A 12,716-nucleotide genomic window follows, 5' to 3' on the forward strand; every position below is an offset into this window, starting at 1 on the left:
AAGTCAAGTGTCACTCTTCCCTATGGCAGCTCTGAAACAAATTGGGAGCCATAAGTCTCTAGCCATGTAGACATGTTGGTATAGGCAGAGCTGAAAGCATTTTTACCACTCTGTTGTGTAAACATCCATTAGTAAGCTTAGGTGAAGAAACTCCAGAATTGTTTGCACTATACCTTCCCCTGCTGCAGGGAGGTAATTTTCCTAGCATAATAAATATATCATCAGACAGGAACACTGTAATAATGCCTGAAGAAATTTTTCTAGAGTAATATAAATATTTGGAGCAACATAATTATAGGAGTTCTGAAATTGGGTGGTACAACTAGAAGATCACAACCACTTAGCAGAAAAAGTTATATTAGGCAAATATAGTTATTTTCTTTGTTCTTTGCTAGCTCCTTACCATCTGATAGATTTATGCTTTGAAAGACTTTCCAGACTCCTTATGGGAGCATGGCAAGGCACTCTCAGTGAGGTACAATGTCTTCCAGAGCATCAGTGTATGTTGAAGCAGCTTGCCACTTGCTCCCCACTTTATGAGTAGCTCAGAACAACTCCATGTCTCTAAGCACAAACCCACTCCTTTCTGAGACACTACCTGAATTCAGGGGACTAGGAAGGGGGTACACAGGCTAGGGATAGACAGAAGTTGCACATAAACCAGTTTAAGTGATCAAAAACCATTTTAAGCCTGTAACAGAACAGAAGTTCAGTGCACATAAACCACTTCCAAAATGGCCCGAACCAGTTTAAGATAAACTTGGTTGAATGTAGTATCGGATTTAACTGATTTAGGTCACATCGGTTTATGGAACTTCAGTCCCAGACCCCTTCCTGGTTCAAGTTAACTCACAGTCCTCCCAGCATCCCAGGATGCTTTGCAGCCCTGGGCCATGCTGTCAGATCCAGTGGAGCAGGGACTACCTCACCCCCCTGCTCCTTAGCCTGCTTCCTGCCTGTATCTGTCAGGGGGGGCAGGGAACAGACCCCCAGATCCCCCTAGCCAAGGTCTAAAAGGCACATGGGGGAGGGTAAATCCCTCAGCAGCCCTCCCCCCTCCCAGTGGCTGACTGCTTCAGCTGCTGCCACAGGAAGGAGGGAGAACGAGTCTTCCTAGCCAGGTGCCTGCTCATGTGGCCCAGCATGGGGGCACTGGGAAGCTCCCGCTCTGAGGGGCTTCCCTCCACCACAACCCATGGTCCCCCAACCCGGGGCAGCCCCAGGGAGCAGGGGAGGGGGAGAATTCTTTCTTCCTGAACCCCAGAGCTGCTTGCCTTAGCCCCTGCAAGTCTCAGGTGGCCTCAGGGAGTAGAGGGAAATTCTGCTCCTCTGCAGCCAGTTTTGCCTGAGTTGCTGCCAGTCTGAAGCAAAACCAGTTGCAGAGGAGTGAAAGAATTTCCCTAAGCTCCCCAAGGTGGCCCTGGGCTATCCCTGAGACTCTCAGGGGATAGATAAGGCAAGCAGCTGTGGGGCTCAAGAAGGGAAGAATTCCCTTCAGCTCCTTGGGGGACCCCAGGCTGGGGTGGGGGGAAGTCCCCCAAGGCAGGTAATCCCTGGTGGCCCAATGCTGGGCTACATGGGTAAGCACCCAGCTGGGAGGGCTACTCCCTCCCTCCTGTGGCAGTGGCTGAAGCAATCAGCAGCTGGGAAGGGGGAAGGACGGAGCTCACCTCAGCTCCCCAGGGCTGCCTGGGCTGGGGAACCCAGGCAGGAGGTAAACCTGGGAGGGAGAGGACCAAGACAGGGGATTCCTTAACCCCCTGTGGGGGGACAACTGGAGGCAGGGGAAACTTGGCTGAGCTGGTAAGAGCCAGCAGGGCAGGAGATGTGCTCTAGTATACCCCACCTACTGGCCTGAGTCAGTGCAGGCCAGCTGAAAACTGAATGGCTTTCCCAATTGAAAACTGAATGTCAGTTCAGTTGGTTATCAGTTCAACCTATGCAGCTTAGAGGAAGCTGCCTAGATGGAACTGATTCTGCCTTGGGCTTTTTGACTGTCTGTACTTAGCCATATTCTCCTGGGTGCAGGAACAGCACAGAACACAGACCTGAAAAACATGCCTTTGTTTAAAGTCCTACAATGGAAATTCACTGAACATATTGGAAAAGAAATTATATAACCATGGATTTTATACAGTTTTAGAAATACTGTTGGAAGCTTAAAAATTACATTGGGAATTTCCCGAATATGGCATTCGCTTAACGTAACTTTAGTTTGTCAGAGCCCACTTCTGTGACACACATACCTATTTTTAACATTTTTCCCTGAAGATGGAGGCAGAATAGGCAATGCTGCACCTTAAGTGGCAGAAAAGTTAGTCAAGTGTTATGAGACAGTTTCACCCTGCTGCAGGCTGAACAAACTGCAAAATAAACAAGCAGAGGAAAGGAGAGACTGTCGCTATGCTCAGAATACTCAGCAAAGGAAGACTGCACTGCACATGTATGCACTAGTTTGCAACATAGTGAAAAATATACTAAAGGTATGTGTATTTAGTCTGAATTAGTCATTCAGCTCGGCTGTAGTGAGCACTGTCAATTTTCATTAACCGATACCTCTCCTACCTCATGAGTACATATATATTCATTTTGTTTTTACATTACTTAGATTGCCTATATTACCCCCAACATCTTTGTAATATCTGCAGTTCTTCATTTAGGTAATGATTATAATCAAATCTCATGCTTCAGGGCTTCAGTTAATCTCACATAGGGAACAGGAAGGAATGACTGGGGTTTCTGTCTTCCTCTGATGCATCGCAGATTAAAGGCAGGGTAGATATACACCTTACATATTACTAAATAAGATACATAGAGAGCATAAGCATTCAGGAACTTAAGCTCACAGAATCAGACAAGCATAAAGCAGTGTATAAAGTGGAGTAAAACCAATTTGAACAGGACATTTTGGAACACTAAGTTATCCACAGATGGGTTTGTGTTAAGTATAGTTTAAATAAGGGCTATAGATTTTTATCCTGTTACCTGGATTAGCTTTTGTGACCCTTTTGTTCCTGTGGGTCCCTTGCCTCCCCCCTTCTCCCCTTCCTCTCCCACCTTTTGTATTCAAAACACTCATTCCACCTTATACACTGCTTTATGCTTGTCCTTTCAGAACATCTGATGATGTCAGCTTGAGTTTATGGAAGCTTATGCTCATATATACCTTGTTTAGTTAGTCTATAAGGTGTACATCAACCATGCCTTCTGCCTGACTTCAGACTAACACAGCTAACTACCTCTCTCTGCATCAGAGATTAGCCATGAGTATAGATGGGATAGTGGGCACAGTGGACGAATGCTTTGGGGTGATATAGAGAACCTTCCATTCAGAAGCCTGGCTTATCTATCTTGCTTATGTACTCAGGTCCACACCAACTGCTTTATTATGGCATTTATATGGAAGTAGTTTCCCCATGGGCCAGATTATCAAAGAGCTCCTGACAGATATAAATACCTTCCTCTTCCCCTAAAACATGAGGCATGTTTTGCCTACTGGGATCACGTGGGAGTATCTTGCCTATTCAATTCCCTGCAATTGCAGGAAGCTCAGGCACTGATGGCACCGCAGTCTCTTTTTCTCTGCCTGTGACCCAGTTTCATCTAAGGATTGAAATGTTTCAGTATAACTAACCTTTTCATATAGGTATCTGAACGAAACCTTTAGTCTTAATGCTGTGGAGATTAGATGAGCTGTAATAGCCTCTCTGGCCTTAAACTCTCTGCAACGATAACAATTTACTATCTTGAATTACTCCCTTTTTAATAAAGTTCTTGTTGTAATGTGCAAGTGGTTTGTGTCTGAAGCTTGCACAAATCCATTTCTTTATTAGTCTCAGAATATTAGGACACTGAAATATCTTTTCCCTGATAATTTCAGGACTCCCTACTCTAAAAGGTTCGTAATCAAACCTGTTTTTCAAAATGAATACATTACCATGTAAGTACAGAGCTAATAATTAAAATGTAACAAAACAGCAGCAGCCATTCTTACTTGAGGCTGCATAATGCTTTCCACTTAGTCACAAGTTTCCGCTTGCGCAAGCACTCTGAAAGTAATATCTTTTGGGCTGAAATATTTCAGACTCAGTTTCTGCCTGATGGCAAATTATTTTTGGAAAACTTGTGGAAAAATATTTCAGCCAATCTTTAATTCAAGAAGAATGAAAAATACATTTCTTTTTATTTAAAAAAAACTTGACCTTTTATTTTTTTCCTCTCACAGACTTTTAGCCAAAATGGCAGAGATTTAAAAGTTAAAGCTGGAAGAGAAATATCCTTTCCTTATGGAGAAGCTTTAGCGTTCTAGTGAAAAACCAGGTTTGATTTCACTTAGTTAAGACCTGTTTAAAGACTTACAGGCTGTTTTTGCACAGTGCATTTTCCCTAGAGGTTGTTATTGTACTCAAAGTACTCAGCGAAGAAAGGCTGCATTGCACATGTATGCACCTCTAACATTGCAACACAGTGAAAAATATACTAAAGATATGTGTGCACTAACCCTAGCACTTCACAGCAAGGACAAGGAGAAAATGAGTGGAAGAGGTCACCACCCACAGCAGTTCTTACATTTTTTATGCCAGAAGGGGAACAGAAAAGGGTGATGCTGAAGAAAGAACATGATGTATAAAAGAAGAAATTCTTAAGGATGGGGCAGAGTCAACAGACCAGTTAAGGAACCAAAAAGAAAGAGTATATGAAGTATCCTCCCTCCCACATGAGTGCTTAAACACTAGGATAAAGTCATTTTCATTCCTTCTCTGACAAAATGAATATTTAAGTGGAACAGCTTCAGTAGGGGAGATGGAGAGATAAACTCATCCTAGGCTATCATATATCCAAGCAGTTAGGGCACTCTTGGCAGGGGAAGCCATGGTCCAAGGTCTACTCTAGAGGCAACACAGTACTACCATCTGCTCCTGGTAAATCTAGGCCTCTACTTGTACTAAAACTGCCCCAAAGTAAACTGAAGCATTTGTTTTGTTTTACAAAATGTTACAAAAGATTGGTTTGGGTTAACTCCAAATTAATATTTTTATTTTTTTGGTTTGGCCACCAAACCGAAAAACTCAATTACTTGCACAACCCAAATCAACAGTCTTGAGAGGAATCTATTTATATCTTTCAAAACTCCTGACATCTGCTCCTTTTAGAACATCAAATGTATTTATAAAACACTTAAATATTAAACATATTACTTAGAATGAAAGTCAAGCTCCATTTTCAAAATGTTAAGGATTAAATTCTGAAACGTCAGCACCTAAACTTCACCCATGAAATATGCACATGTGAAACCAAGTAACTGAGCATGAAATCACCCACACAAGGTAGAATTGCATATTCCCTTGTATAAATTATGAAAATACAGCCAGCCAAAATCCCATGGTTAAGAAGTGTTAGATTATGAAGAAGGAGGCTTTCCATAGTTTATCCCCAAGAGCTGAGTGGTTAGGACCATGAACGGTGCATGGCCCCAGAGGCTGGGGGGGGCACAGCCACACTGGCGGTGGCAGAAGCCCAGTGGCAGTGAGCGGTTAGCTCCCACAGATGCTGCCAGCGCTGTCAGCAGGGGGTGGGGCGTGGCGGTGGCAGCGATCAACCACCACCAGCAGGAACCGCTAGCAACATCAGCCAGGGGCGATTGTGGACCACCGGCGGCGGGGTGGCAAATACCCACAGAGGGTGCACCCGCATACATCCCCTATGCATCTCCCCTGGTTAGGACACTGAGTGGGAGACCTGGGCTCTAATCTCTCTTTCCCCAGAAGACATCTGAACTGGCATGTGAATTCCCTGCACTGTGGTCCAACCAACAAGCCACAGGTTGGACATTATCTAGTCCCCTCTCCAGCATTCCTTCTGCCCTTTGGACAGGTGGGAGAGAGAGAGATAGGAGGGGCTAGAAGGAAGGGAGCAAGTTAGAGGATGTGTGACTCAGTGAGGTGGCTACTGCACAGGAAGGGAGCAGCCCTTGGGTTTTAGCCTGGAGCCTTGTTCTCTGTGTGGCCGAAACTTTCCCATCTCTCTCCATCCAATTACTATAAAATGCAAGTCTTTTTCCCAGGCTTATACTCAGATGCATGTGTTCGTGCATGGCCAGTATATATGGAGAAAAACAGCCCTTCTCTGGTTTGTACAAGGATATTGCAAACTGGTCTATGCTGAAGATTTTAACACCAGTACACAGTTGCCCTTCCCAGAGCAGGGGGGCTAGACCCAATGATCTCACGAGGTCCCTTCCAGCTCTAAACTTTTGTGAATCTGTGTGTAGTTATTCTTCTGTCTACAATTGGCATACATCACAGATGCAAGACACTTTTATAGTGGGATCACATCTTGATACTGGGGGTTTTGCACTGTTAAAGATACTTTAATATAAAATATCCTTACCGTAAACATGCCTTGAGACAGAAGGAAAGTTTTCTGTTGATAGCTTTGAGTTACAAATAATTTTGTTAATGAAGTAAAGACTATAAGCAGGTCAAAACAGCTAAGCAGCCTGTCCCTGAGACAGGACCATACTACCAACCCTTCAAATTAAGAAACAGCCCAGTCTGACTATTAACAAATTTGGCACATATTTTCTTGATCAACCTAAGCTGCCTTTGAGTGAATTACCTTAAAAAAAAGTCTTAGTGCATCTTTATTTCCTATTTGAATGTAAGCTTGATATGGACATAAATTTGCTGAGGATGCCACAGAAACATGACTCGCCATTACAAATATGGTATTTGATTTATGCCTAACTGCCATCCCCCACTATTAGATTATTCTGTAATCTTCTGTTATACCTTTACCGATTCTATTAGATAATTCTGTAATGCAGTTTCTGTTTGGAGTCAGATGTAATAGAAGCCCAAAAAATCCTAACTATTTCATGTATAAAAATTAACCATCTACATGGGAAGTACAAAATCAATAGGAAAAAATATCCTACCATGAATTACATAAAAGGGATATAAGAAAAGGGGCCTTAAGTTTTGTTAAATAGAATATGCAAGCATCTACGGACATGAGTGCACCCCCCCACACACACGACAAGAACATTTAATTCTCAATTATATTTGCAGAGGAAGAGATTGCAGTTACCAATCAAATCTGTGTAGCTGTAGCTAAAGGAAGGCTATCATATCTAACCAACGATACAACTGAACTGATCTTACTGCAGCTGTTCAGGCCCTGTTCATACTAAGCGATAAGGTGGAGAAAGAGCTAAGAAATCAGATCTGAGGGAACAATTTGGACCCCACAACAATCAGTTCTCACCTTTTCTGGCTGATCTTGAAGAGGGGTGGAGGCTTTATAACCAAGCTGTAGCAACATTGCTTCTGCTGCATTTCTTTTAGCTATTTTCTTGTTGGGGCCTGTTCCAGTAGTAACTTCATTGCCTACTTTGACCTTGTAAAGTGAAATGAAACAAAAATATTAATCAAAATCACTGACAAATATGTGGCCCCTAATCATCACCCAGCAATGACCCCCTCTCCATCTCTAGACAGACAGACCTCTATACATCTCTCTCTCTCTCTTTCTATATATATATATATGGCCCAACAGGCTGATTGATTGAGATATATATCTCAATCAATCAGCCTGTTGGGCCACACCTAGGTGCCAACTTTGTTTTTTGCCAGTGGGTGCTTGCAGACATTTAAAAAAATAAAAGCCAAAAAAGGTGCTCTATTTAAACTCAGCACATTCTCATGCCAGGCCTCACACGTGCCCAAAAGAGGCAGCACATTACTTCAACCCAGCTCTACAGTGTCTGCAAAGATTGGCTGCTTTAGTGGGGATTATTTGGCACTTTTATCTAATAGCTGATTGAATCAGCTTTATCTAAAAGCTTCAAAAAGCCCTGTTGAAGCGCCAGATCTTTACAGACACTGCAGAGCTGGGTTGAAGTAACACACTGCTTCTTGCAGCAAAGCTCATTTTGTTTGTTTGTTTGTATTTTTAATGTCTGTAAGCAGCCACACACGGCTTGTGGGTGCTTGAGCCCCAGAGCACCCATGGATTCAGCACCTAAGGTCATGGATACAACCAACACAAAGCTAGGAAAGAACCATTGGAGTCACTTCCTAACCACAACTTCAGGGAGTGGCACAGAGTTCCTTCCACACATAAGCTTGCTTCTTTTACTCCTGAAAAGGCTCTCTCCAAGAAACTACATGTCCTATATTCACACCACAGAAGTGTGTGCTTGCTTGTGTGTCTGCATCTGTTTACACACAGAGCTGTATTCTCTTGAAAGGCCTTGCCCTTGTGTTCCCAGACTTTGTGCCTTTTGGGCGCCTCCTTTACCCCATTCTGTACAGCATGAATTCCTCCCCCCACCCCGATCTTATATTTTCTTGCCTGACATCAGGAGGAGGAACTGCTACAGTGTCCCCACTTCCTTGTCCCTGAATGCAGGCTCTGCTAATAGCAGCAATCCCCTGGTATCATCAGGGGACAGAGAACAGTTGGATCCAGGATTTTAAAAACAGATTTAAAGAGTGTGTAGCATGTTTCCAGGGAAGGAAGAAGACACTTTCCATTCATTGTCTTCCTCAACAATAGAGCAAGCAAAACTAGGGGTGGAAATTGCTGGGAGAGGAAGGTAGGGGAACGTGGGGAGGACATATTCTTGTCCTTCCTCTTCAGCATTGTGTCTAGGCCCTTGGATGCTCTGTCTTCAAAAAAAATTGTTTGGAAGGTTTGAGTTCTTGTTGGAATTGTGCTTTGTATTATATAAAGGTTTCTGACAACCAGGAAGCCCCCACATATACTAGGGGAGGAGCTTACAACTTAGAAATAAACAGACATATTATAAACAACAGATGGCCCCCCAAAAAATATAAAGCTGTAATTTATTCTTTGAGTTTTGTTGCCATTTATAAACTGCACAGTTGCATGGTCCTGGTTTATGATATTATCATTGTCATCCTTGTTCATCCATGGATCACTCCTAATACTTCAATATCTTCACCTTATTTGGTGAATTTACCCTCTTTTGCCAGATACTCTTTAAAAAAATTATGTATGCCTCCAGAAAAGTCTGTAATGGCAAAGCAATAGTAGTCTACTTCACAAGACAATCCAAATAAGAGAAACCTCAGAGGTCAAAAGTTTCAAATCTTCTGGGTTGCTTTAAATTCTAAAATCTCAAAGGGGGGGTTAAGATAAGTAATAATTAAATAAATAACAGGAAAACAATTAGTTTAATATACATACAGTTTACTAAAAAGGCTGAATTATCCCATTTTGTTTTGTATAGTTTAGCTACTATACCTATAGAAATAAGCAAATGATATAAATACTTCTGGTAAAATAAAGGAACACATGATTAAGTAACAAGAATCACAATTATGGAGAACAGAAATATTAAGTAATTTTGAAATAAAAGCAGGCTTTTTTTTTTTTTTTTTTTACAGTCATGGTTAGAAAACAACCAAATCACAATGAGCTTATATGTAATAAAATTAAAGAACTTTAATGAGCCAAGACAAAATGGCAATTTATCACATAGCGCACAATAAATCAATGTGCTGCTATTTCTTAGACCTGTAAAACTGGTTTAGCTATTATTATAACCTTTATCAAGGATTAAAGGTCTGACTACAAAGAGAAAGCTTTCCGAAATTAACTTTGGGAACAGAACACTGACTAATGTCATCAGAGGTTTTCTTCTGTTTATGTAGCGGTCAGAACAAGTAATTGGATCTATTTCATCACATCTAAACTTGCTCTTTGTGTGACAGATAAAAATGAACATATTATCTCTGGACATTTTACTTCCACATTCAATTAAATCAAATGAAAACACTGTTTAAGTAGTTTATACAAAAGGCATTTTACTTTGATAAGTTTTTTTGCATGTCATAATGAAACCACAAGGACTTCCAGAGGAAGAAAAAAGAAATACAATTTTATCTTGAAAAAAAAATTTAAAAACAGGGTGAAAAGGCCTATATTTAGGCTACAATATTTATGAACACCCATAAAAAGGTTGCTTAAGGAATAACTTTGACTTGCCCTTTCACAAGAGCCGTGTTTCTTATATAAGGCAATATTACATACTCTATTTTAAAAATATTTTCTTCTCCAAAGACAATTTTTTTTACTCATAAACTATTTGGGTTGCCTGTAATGGAAATCCAAAGGCCATATACTCTTAAATATGGTCTATGGCCCACACTATCTGTGGTCCACAGTTTCTGATTGCCCACAAAACCACCTCTAACTGCAAACTCCATATCAAAGCTGGAGGTCTGAGAAGAGAGAGTCTGTAATAGGAATCCTCCCTTTCAAATCCTTAGAGTAAGAAAAAGTTGAAACCGCAGTTCTAAGGGCATCATGGAAACTCTGAAATAAGGATATTGGGGAGAGAGAAAAATGGTTTAGCGAGAATTAGGATACAGAAAATGTTGCCAAAATAGCCACTGAGTTTCAAGAAGATAAAGATTTAATTGAGCAAGATAGACCAACATGAAGATGGAATTTAAGTTTAGTTAAAAAAACAAAAATAAAAAAACACATTTAATGAGCTATGTCTTCCTTTCCAATTCCTAATCTTCCTGTTACTGAGTTACATGCCAAAATATCAATTGTAAACCTTTTAAAATACCCCTTCCATTTAGGAGAGAAAGGAAGAATAATTATTAACTGTTTCTGTATTTTTCTGCTTTGAAAAAGCCTTCAAATAGAATCAAACATTGAGAATGGATATTTCAGATATGACCAAATTCAGAGTAACTGAAAATCTGATCAGAGCCTCTTTTTGCAAGAATGTCAACCATGTTCCTTGAGCAAACACTTTTTGGTACTACAGTCTCTGATCCCTCAGTAACTACAAAGTTTTCTGCCTTTCATTAGAACAGCATAGCAGAAACAAAGACAAATAATAAGCAGCATATTGATGAAACAAACAATAAAACTTTATAAATACATAAAAACAAGTGAAGTAAGGATGGCAAAATCCAAAAAGCAAAACACACAACACACCAGATGGATATCACCTATCATTTTAGAAAGGAATCACAAATCTAACTACCATTTATTTCACCAAGAGAAAAGAGAAGTTCAAATAATCTTTTTCAAAAAATAAAAGAGAGAAAATATTGTACTCTTGCTGTAGAACTGCATGTATGGTAGAGATCCTAACTAATGTCATATGGATCAACTTAATATTCCACCCTTCTTTTCTTGTGCTTGCCCTAATAAAATAAGGTCATTATCTTCCAACATGAAAACCAATAATACCTGCATAACGAACTCTCGGCGACGAGGCATCCCTCTCTCTGAAAGAAGAATATACTCTGGCTCCTTCTCTTTTTTGGCCTGTTGGATCTGAGCCAGGCGGCTAATGGGGTTCATTCCTTGACCATATTCTGGTCCAGTCTAAAACAAGTTAAAAATGGATAAGTTATTTATGTACATATTTCAGCACATGTCAAACAGGTTTGTGTCACATCTTGTTTTAAAAAGTTATTTTCCCATGCTGTTCTCTCAAGATGAAATATTAGAGAAGAGAGGATAGTTGAAGAAACCAAGTACATTCAGTCATCTGGTCATATGACAGGGGATGCTCAGTCTCATGCTCAACTTCCGAAAAGTGGCATGGAGCTGCTGCCTGGTTCCTACTGAAGAAAATGGCTGCATCTTGTAGATGTAAACTGCCAACCTCCTACTTCTATAGGCCAGTGAAACTGCAAGATGGTGGTCCTGTTTCCGCCCCCAATTCCACATCTTCTGCCCTTTCTCACAGAATAGGCCACTATGAAGCTTAGCTCTGTGGTGTACAATGGGCTGCAGGGTGCCTTTGCACAACCCTCTGCATTCCAGTCCTTTTCACTCAGTGGAACAAAAACATATCTGCTATAGTGTAAGCCTTCCATAGCTCCTAAGATACATCCCTTAAAAATATAGGGTCATGTAGTTACACTAAAAAAGATAGAGAGGAACCCTGGGAAGTCAAAAGGCCTTTGCACTGACAGCCATCTGACTAAAGATCTCAAATGTTTACAGACATGAATCCTCACAACAAACTCTACTAAGATTTATTGTTGGTGTTCTCTTCTTCAACCAATGAGATAAGTGAAGGAATGGAAAGACTGACTTCTCCAAGGCTGCGTACAAAGCTGAAGTATGAAAGATGAGAGTCCTGTTTTCTCTGCTGTAGCTTCTAAATGTCCTTTCTAAAATTTTTTTGTAAAGAAAATGCTTATTCAAAGCAGACACCTATTAAAAATAATGGTATGCATGTGTGTGTGCATGTGTGAGTGAGACAGAGAGAGAATATACATAAGAGGAAGACCAGAAAAGGGAGGAAAAGACGGGTATTGTGTTATCAGAGCTGTACAGTGAATTCCTCCATAGTATGTATGTTAAAGTTGCTTGAAAATCTATAGGTAAAAGAATTAGGGAAATGTCATGCATAAGGCCAGTTTTCATTACAGCTGTGTGGTCAGGGAACCAGGAAAAGGCAAGAAGTGGAGTGTGCTATAAAAAGTACGAGTGCAGGCTATGATACCCTACAGCAGTTTCAAAAGTACTGGTGCTAAATCCATACTTTGTAAATATGGAGTGGACATGATTTTGACATTTCCTGGGTGCACTGATATCCACATACTACATTAAAAGAAGCAGGAAAACTAAATGCATTTTTAAGGCTACATGATCTGGCACTCAAAAATATTAAATATCAAGGTTGTTTTGACTTGATAATATCTGCTTCT

The 12,716-nt window shown here is 40.7% G+C and overlaps 1 protein-coding gene across 6 annotated transcripts in view; it reads right to left on the minus strand.

The window, feature by feature from the left end:
• Positions 1-12,716, minus strand: part of STAU2 (staufen double-stranded RNA binding protein 2) — a 254,141-nt gene that overhangs the window by 138,685 nt on the left and 102,740 nt on the right. For all 6 annotated transcript variants that reach the window (XM_090040182.1, XM_090040178.1, XM_090040179.1 and 3 more), the window contains exons 9-10: positions 11,242-11,379; positions 7,267-7,398 (exon numbers count right to left, since the gene is read on the minus strand). In XM_090040182.1, the coding sequence (XP_089896308.1) occupies positions 7,267-7,398; positions 11,242-11,379 (270 nt within the window). The remainder of the gene's footprint in view (positions 1-7,266; positions 7,399-11,241; positions 11,380-12,716) is intronic.

The sequence above is a fragment of the Crocodylus siamensis genome, chromosome 3 (genome assembly GCF_052110815.1).
Source record: "Crocodylus siamensis isolate JL-2025a chromosome 3, ASM5211081v1, whole genome shotgun sequence".
NCBI lineage: Eukaryota > Metazoa > Chordata > Crocodylia > Crocodylidae > Crocodylus > Crocodylus siamensis.